The 8,037-nt window shown below is 44.4% G+C and overlaps 1 protein-coding gene across 1 annotated transcript; it reads right to left on the bottom strand.

Moving 5' to 3' along the window:
* Positions 1-4,451: 4,451 nt before the first annotated feature.
* On the bottom strand, positions 4,452-7,446 carry FZD2 (frizzled class receptor 2). The gene has a single exon (XM_044296550.1). The coding sequence runs from the start codon at positions 7,042-7,044 to the stop codon at positions 5,380-5,382; it is 1,665 nt and encodes a 554-aa protein (XP_044152485.1). The 5' UTR covers positions 7,045-7,446; the 3' UTR covers positions 4,452-5,379.
* Positions 7,447-8,037: the final 591 nt, after the last annotated feature.

Genomic DNA, 8,037 nt, shown 5'->3' with positions numbered 1-8,037 from the left:
TGACTTTCATCTAATGTGTCAGCTAGAAGACCATTTAAATCAATGGATCTTTGTGTTAGAAATTTCCATTATTAGAACCTGCGATACAGGGGATAAGTCTCTGGGAATTAATGATCAACCAGTCTGAGCAGAATCTATGACACCAGAAGATGGTTTCTAATTTGCAGCCCACAAGAAATATTAATGTTGTTGCTGGCACAGCTATATTATAGACCGTGCAGATGTGCGGGGGCTCAATCACAAACATGGGGTAAAGGAGGCTGGTGTCATCCTGACATTGAACAGGCCTCTCAGATATAAGCACTTGAACAGTTGTACATGCCTAGACAGTATCACTTAGATCTCAGTTTGCATGTCTGAAAATGCAATCTTTTTTTTTTAAAAGCCTGCAACTAGTAAAATGGCAGAACTATTAGGCTGGGTTCATATCACGTTTATGTTTTACATTTAAAGTATACAAAAAAATATCGGTTAAAAGGATTTCATTACAGTGGAATCCGTCAAACAGTTTTATTGTAAAAAAATAAATTAAAAAAATTATATGTTAATGTATATGTTTTTTGTTTGACTCTTCAGGATGGAAAAGTGTATCATACTACACTTTTGCATCCAACGTAGGTTACTACCCCCATCATAGTAGCATATCAAGTATATTGCAGTGATAAAATCCAGAGCCAGTGACTATATATATATATACACACACACACACACATATATATGTATCATTAATATACCGTTTACAGGACTGTTACTTATATACCTGGACTTATCTTTTAGTAACAGAAATTGGGGGTCATTTACAAAGACCAGTTTTTTACGGCAGTCTTTGTTTCCCCCATGCGCTGGTAGAGATAGTCCCTAATTTATGATGAGGTACAGGCCTCGTCACAAATTAGACACACCTCCAGCCCGTCCACCTGGAGTAAAAACGACTCCAGCCCCTGACAGTAGTAGTTTTCACTCCGCTTGCTGGACAGGCCTCCACCACACCCCTGCCACTCCCAAGTGGTAAGGATGGCGCAAAACGTTTAAAAAGTCGTAAAAAAGGCCCTTGCGACTTTTTGGAAACCACAAAGTGGTGTAGCAACGTTCAGAAATGACCCCCATTGTTATTCTGAAAATGTGTTTTACTCTTAGGCCTCATGCACACGACCGTTGTTTCATTCAGTGTCCGTTGTTCCGTTTTTCGTGATTTTCTGCGGACCCATTGACTTTCAATGGGTCTGTTGAAAACTCGGCTAATGCACCGTTTGTCATCCGCGTCCGTGATGCGTGGTTTCAGTCCTGTCCTATTTTTTCACGGAAAACGGTTCGCAGACCCATTCAAGTCAATGGGTCCATGAAAAAACGCGGAGGCACACAAGATTGTCATCCGCGTCCTATCATTTGCATGGCAAACTTGACTTAGATTATTTTTTTTTTATTTCCTTCATGTCAGGAGATCCTCCAAAAACAAAGGAAGACACACGGAAACAAAAACGGACGCGGATAACGGAACCTTATTTTGCGGACCGATAAAAACAACTGTCGTGTGCATAAGACCTTACACACAATCACTCCATAATCCTCTGCTAACATTTCTATGAATCTCTCTCTCACTCAGAGATCACGTTTATGAGTGCTGTACCCATAAAATGACACTTTCAAAACAGGTAATGACTTCTGATACTGGAATCTTTAGATGTTAATGAGTTCTGATAGGCAATGTGATAACATACCAAAAGAACCAACACTCACCTTAAGGGTCTATTCACACGTCCGTGTGTGTTTTGCGGATCCGTAAAACACAGACATCAGCGACGTGCGTTCCGCATTTTGCAGACCGCCCATCGGTCTGAATGCCTATTCTTGCCCGCAATTGCGCACAATAATAGGACATGATCTATTTTTTTCGGGAACGGAACTGCGGACCCGGAAGTGCAGATCCGCAATTCTGCATCCGGGCAGCACATTGTGCTGCCCCATAGAAATAAATGGGTCCGCAAAATGCAGAACGAAATTGCGGACGTGTGAATGGACCCCAAGGATTCATGTCAGACCCGTATTGCAGCCCGCAAACAGCAGGTCTGCAATATACGGGCCCCAGTCGTTTTTGCACCACATCGCGGATGCGGACCCATTCACTTGTTGGAAAAGTGCGGTGCAGTGCTTCCGTGGAGTTTCTCTCCGTGCCTCCGCAGCGCAAATTTTTTTTTGCAGTGTGAAAGAATCACAGACCTATTTAATTTGAATGGGTCTGCGGAAACCACGCAGATGTTGCCCGTGCATTGGGGACCGCACATTGCAGTCCCCAATGCAGAGAACAGCCAGGCAACGGCCGTGTGCATGAGCCCTTATTGTTAGATCTCCTCCAAAGCTCCCGGCCGGTCCTCGTTTACCTGGTTACAGTGATGACATGCCTGTCTACACACATGACCACTGTTCCAATCACTGGTTTCAGTGGTCTCGATTCTGTACACCACTGACGCCAGTGATTGGCTACAGCAGTCATGTGCATAGACAGGCATGTCATCACTGCAACTAGGTAAACAAAAAGTGTTGGGGAGCTCCGGAGCAGCAGGAGATCTAACGGGGTGAGCATAAGGGTGCATTTACACGACCGTAAGGTGTTTTGCGGTCCGCAAAACACGGATACCGGCCGTGTGAATGTAGCCGGCCCCATGATATAACTGCCTATTCTTGTCCACAAAACGGACAAGAATAGGACATGCTCTATCTTTTTTGCGGGGCCGTGGAACGGATCTACGGGTGCGGACAGCACATTGTGTGCTGTTCGCATCTTTTGTTGCACCATTGAAATGAATGGGTCCGCACCCGTTCCGCAAAAATACGGTCGTTGTGAATGTACCCTTAGTTTGTTATTTTATGTCATTGTCTGCCTTTGACCAAATGATTTATGCTCTTTAACAACCCCTTTAATAAAAGGCTACACGGCCGGATCTCAAGGAAGGTACAGGCTTTTCCATTGCTATAATGCAGGGACAATAAATACATTTTAATTATTTCAAATCAGGATGCAATGATGTTCTACAGTGGCTCTATACCACAGCATGAACCCACTGATGGCTCATCTGCCTGATAGGAGCAATAAAACAGCCTCAGATCTGAGCAGAGGACATGGGCATTTGCCGACTCATTGGGAAGCACATCTTCTGTCACAGTACTTCTAGCCAGTTGTCAGAATACGTCACAAGGCTAAAATCTGCTACTGATTCAGCATCGGAAAACAGGCGCTTTCCACTGCTAAATCCACATGGAAAACTTCAACAGTTCTCCCCATTGCATTTAATGTTAAAAACCTCCATACAGTGTAAAAGGGTTTTCAGTAGCTGATTTGAGAACACTTCATGTTACTTCTTGGAAGCAGATTTGATTGTGGATTTTACAGGAGTCAATGAGAAAGCAGGAAAACCTCACTCAATAAGGCCTCTTGCACACAACCGTATGGCTTTTTCAGTCCGCAAAAAACTAACCCGCAAAAAATACGGATGACGTCCGTGTGCATTCAGTTTTTTGTGGAACGGAACAGCTGGCCCGATAGAACAGTACTATCCAGCGTTTTGGTGTCCGTCTGACGAAACTGAGTCAAACGGATCCGTTCTGACATACAATATAAGTCAATGTGGGGACAGATCCGTTTTCTATGACACAATAGAAAGCGGATCCATCCTCCATTGACTTTCAATGGTGTTCAAGACGGATCCGTCTTAGCTATGTTACAGATAATACAAACTGATCTGTTCTGAACGGATGCAGACAGTTGTATTATCTGAATGGATCCGTCTGTGCAGATCCATGACGGATCCGCACCAAACGCGAGTGTGAAAGTAGCCTTACAAACCTGCCACCAGATTAACCTGTTTTCAGCTGATTTTTCAGCGGTGGATTTTAGCTGTGTGAATATACCCTAACCGGGCCATTCTATATCACACCATGTTGGTGGAATAGTTATTAAGTGCTGGCAAGGTGCTTTTTTACAGCCTGAAATGGTGAAATATCCATTCACATATACATGCATACACATAAAGTGTAGAAAATCTTAATTACAATCTGTTCTATTGGGCAGATTAGATGGGACAAATGGTTCTTATCTGCCGACACATTCTATGTTTCTATGTCCTATAGTGTGAACAGCTGGATTCATTTATGCAGTTTTTATTGCAGCTTTTTTGAGGCAAAGCCAGGAGTGGATCCAAAAGTATAGAGGAAAGACTAATACTTGTCACATTTGTATCCACTCCTGTGTTTGTGTAAAACAATGCACCAAAACTGCGTGTGTGCAACCTGTGGATGGTCACTCAGCTCTGAGCATTGGCTTGTACTGTAGTGAGACTTGAGGTCCCAGATATGATGAAATTTGCAGTTTTTCTTCCCATTGATAAACGTCCATTTGATTATTTTAATTCAGCCCCGAAAGCTGTATACAGAATAAAAGAGGAAAGACGTTTCTGTGGTTCTTAACAAAAATATTTTTTTGTCATTTTTAATTTCAAAATGAATAAAAATCAACATATTTAATAACACATCAGTATGTATTCAGAATGGAGGGAATGCTGGTTCGTACTGAAACCCCATATAGTGAGCAAGGTTTACATGTCCCTCTGCATGTTTGAAACACACATAGAAATAAGATTTGACAGCTGTCTTATCTGTACCATGAAAACACCTGAATATCAACAAATTGTCTCCAGCCAACTGGTATCATCTAGACGTGTACTGGACTGTCTGCCCCCTTATAAATTGTACTATACAAACACAAATAGAAACCTAAAATAAAAAGGAAAAATGTTGAAATTCAGGCAAAAAATAGAGAAATAATGTATTAGAAAAATCAACCCCCTTTAATAATCCAGTTGTGTCATACCAACATACTACAACAGCAGCACAGGGATCTGTGTAAAGGTGTTGATGTACCAATGGATGCCCTCACATATACTAAGATGATCTCTAAAGTTCTTTGGTTGGCTTGTAGGAAAACTAGTACAAATCCATGGTTTAGAAGGGCAAAATAAAAAAATTATAATAAAAATACTGCATATAATATCCAGGAAGAGTCAAACAAAACAGTCAGCAGTCTCCATACCTCCATTTCTCACAAGGCACAGTCAAGTCAATGAAAATGTTTGAGAAATGAAGGAGAAGGATCTTTTATCCCTTGGAATCTTTCTGTACTTCTCCAATTTTAACCCTATATTTAAATAGAAATATATAATTTACAAAAAATCTATTTACAGTCTTAATTACAACTCCAGAAAGATGTGCCTGAAGGTAACACATGGAGATCTACATACATAGCATGGAGTGCCAATTTTTTTAAGGAAAATCTGGAGAACGTTTAGTCCAAGTTGGTTCCAGGCCCCATTCAGAACACCTCAGTCCTCACACAGTTGTCTCTCCATGTTTGCTGTTGGTAAGCCTGGTGTAAAACTTTCTCCACGAATGGAGAGTTTTGCCTGACCAGATCCAGAACCCAGAAGTGATGCCAACGATGAGAGTCATGAGATACTTTATCATATAGACTGTAAAGTCTGGGGTCATGCGTGGGGTGTATTGCAGTGGGCAGGGGATGGCTAGGCTCTTGCAGTTCTGGCTCACCCAACTACGCTCCCAGTGCTCTCTAAAGGCCTGCTCATAAAAGTAGCACGCAATGACAATTGTTGCAGGTACAGTGTAAAGAACACTGAAGACCCCAATCCGCACCATCAGCCGCTCCAGCTTCTCTGTCTTCGTGCCATCGTGTTTCATGATGGTCCTAATTCTGAAGAGAGATACAAAACCAGCAAGGAGAAATGAAGTTCCAATAAACAGGTAGACAAAGAGAGGAGCCAGCACAAATCCCCTCAGTGGGTCGATGCTATTTAGTCCTACAAAACAAACTCCACTGAGAAGGTCTCCATCAATCTGCCCCATTGCCAGGATGGTTATGGTTTTTACAGCTGGTACTGCCCACGCTGCCAGATGGAAGTACTGGGAATTGGCTTCTATTGCTTCATGTCCCCACTTCATGCCAGCAGCCAGGAACCATGTTAAAGAAAGAATGACCCACCAGATGGAGCTAGCCATGCTAAAAAAGTACAGCATCATGAAGAGAATTGTGCACCCTTCCTTCTTGGTACCTTGTACGACAGTTTTATAGCCATCCTCTGAGAATCCCTCGTTGCAAACAACTTTGTCACCAAGCACGAAGCCTGCAATGTACGCCACAGACACCATGGTATAGCATCCAGACAAGAAAATAATGGGTCTTTCAGGATAGCGAAACCTTTGCATATCTACCAAGTAAGTGGTCACTGTGAAAAACGTTGATGCACAGCAAAGTACTGACCAAATAAGAATCCATACTCTGGCAAAGCGGATCTCTTCTTGACTGAAGAACATGAAACCATCACTTTTAGAAGGTTCACATGGAGCAGCACAGTCTTTCTCTCCTAGAAATCTGTAGTTCAGATAGGATGGTACCTTCAACATCCTGGGGCAATGGAAGGGATGGTCAGGTGTGGCATAGATGACTGGTCCAATAGTCCCATGGAGCGGTGGGCTAGTAGTCAACAGTGTAGGACCACCATCTTCCGAGTGGTTCTGTCCAACGCAGATCTGCTCTGCACCATGGCGTGGAAAGTTTTCACACCTTAACCTCTCTGGCCACTGGAAACCAAACTTGTTCATGAGGGCTTCACAACCTTGTCTTGCACGTTCACAAATAGAGCGGCAGGGAGGGATGGCTTGCTCCAACACTGTGCAGACCGGGGCATACATTGAGCACAAGAAGAACCGCAGTTCTGAAGAACATTGGACTTTTACTAAGGGGTAGAACTGATGAACCTCCAGCCCAGCATCTTCTTGATTGGTGTGTCCCAAAAGATTGGGCATGATTGTCTGATTATATGCAATGTCTGTGCACAGAGGAATGGAGATAGGCTGGCAGAAGCCATGCTCTGGCACTGAGATGCCCTTTTCCCCGTGAAGCTGTGCATTGGCAATTAAACACAAGGCGAGCAGCAGGCAGAGGACTTGGAGAAGGGTGGCTTTGGGCACACCCTGCATGGTTAAGGATTAGGAAGAAAACTGAGAAGGTATCACCTGTTCTGGGGTACAGCCAGAGGAGTAGGATCCAGAGCTGCAGTCACACGTGTCTCCTGCCAGTTCTTGCTGGGATAATCAGATCTGCAGCGATGAGACAAAGTTGTGCTTGTGTTCCTCCTGCCTCCCCCTCCCAGGAGCTCCTGGTGTCACCTCTGCTGGCGGATCACACTGAGCTCAGTCCTGCAGGGCGGAGATCTATGGGGTCCCCTCGGATCCTTGCTCTCGGATCTGGTCCCGCCGCTTTCTCCTCCAGGTTCTGATTCGGATCACTTTCTCTTTGTGCTCCAGTCACTTCTGAACAATCCGTTTCAAGGCGCCCTCTGTCCCGGGACCGGATCCTTCTCTCCCAGCTAAAACTCAGGGGCCTCCTTGAAACCGCCCTTCTCCCCCCTCCCCAGGTCCCAAAACCCTTCCCCAAAAATCTCTCTTCACCAATCAGACGTCAGCGCTAAGTCTAGAGAGGGGGGAGAGAACGCACCCCTCCAGATAATCAGGAGCATGCACATATAGGACGAGGGAACTTCTCCGACCCTACCCCCATCCCATAAAGTGCGGATCCTATTTCTCGCCCTGCAGTACTGCACAATGAAAGAGCCCCCATCGCACAGTATAAGGCGGCACCCCGCCTGCCCCCAGCCCTCATCATGTTCCTGGGATGATAGGTAGTAATCCCCTCAACTCATCCCATTTCACAGTCCATGAACAAGTCCCTGGCGCTAAATAGACCTGGGAGGGTGGCTGCTGCCTATTCGGCATGCACACAGTCGTGTGTCTGGTTATTTGGCCTCCTAATGCAATGGTTGTGCTTAATCATCATCACCTCTGATAGCATTCCCGGATTTTCCACTAGTGGGGCTTATTGACACCTCAGGATTGCAGATCCGTATTTAATCCGGCTTTAACCACCAGACACCTTCTTTTAGTGATTTAGTGCCTGTGGTGGTTTAACAGTCC

The sequence above is a fragment of the Bufo gargarizans genome, chromosome 6, assembly GCF_014858855.1.
Source record: "Bufo gargarizans isolate SCDJY-AF-19 chromosome 6, ASM1485885v1, whole genome shotgun sequence".
NCBI classification, from domain to species: domain Eukaryota; kingdom Metazoa; phylum Chordata; class Amphibia; order Anura; family Bufonidae; genus Bufo; species Bufo gargarizans.
Note: the sequence above shows the minus strand (reverse complement) of the source record. Positions and strands in the feature narration are given on the sequence as shown.

Bases quoted from the DNA above. Each gene is read 5' to 3' on its own strand.
- FZD2 (XM_044296550.1), bottom strand. From the start codon at position 7,044: ATGCAGGGTGTGCCCAAAGCCACCCTTCTCCAAGTCCTCTGCCTGCTG.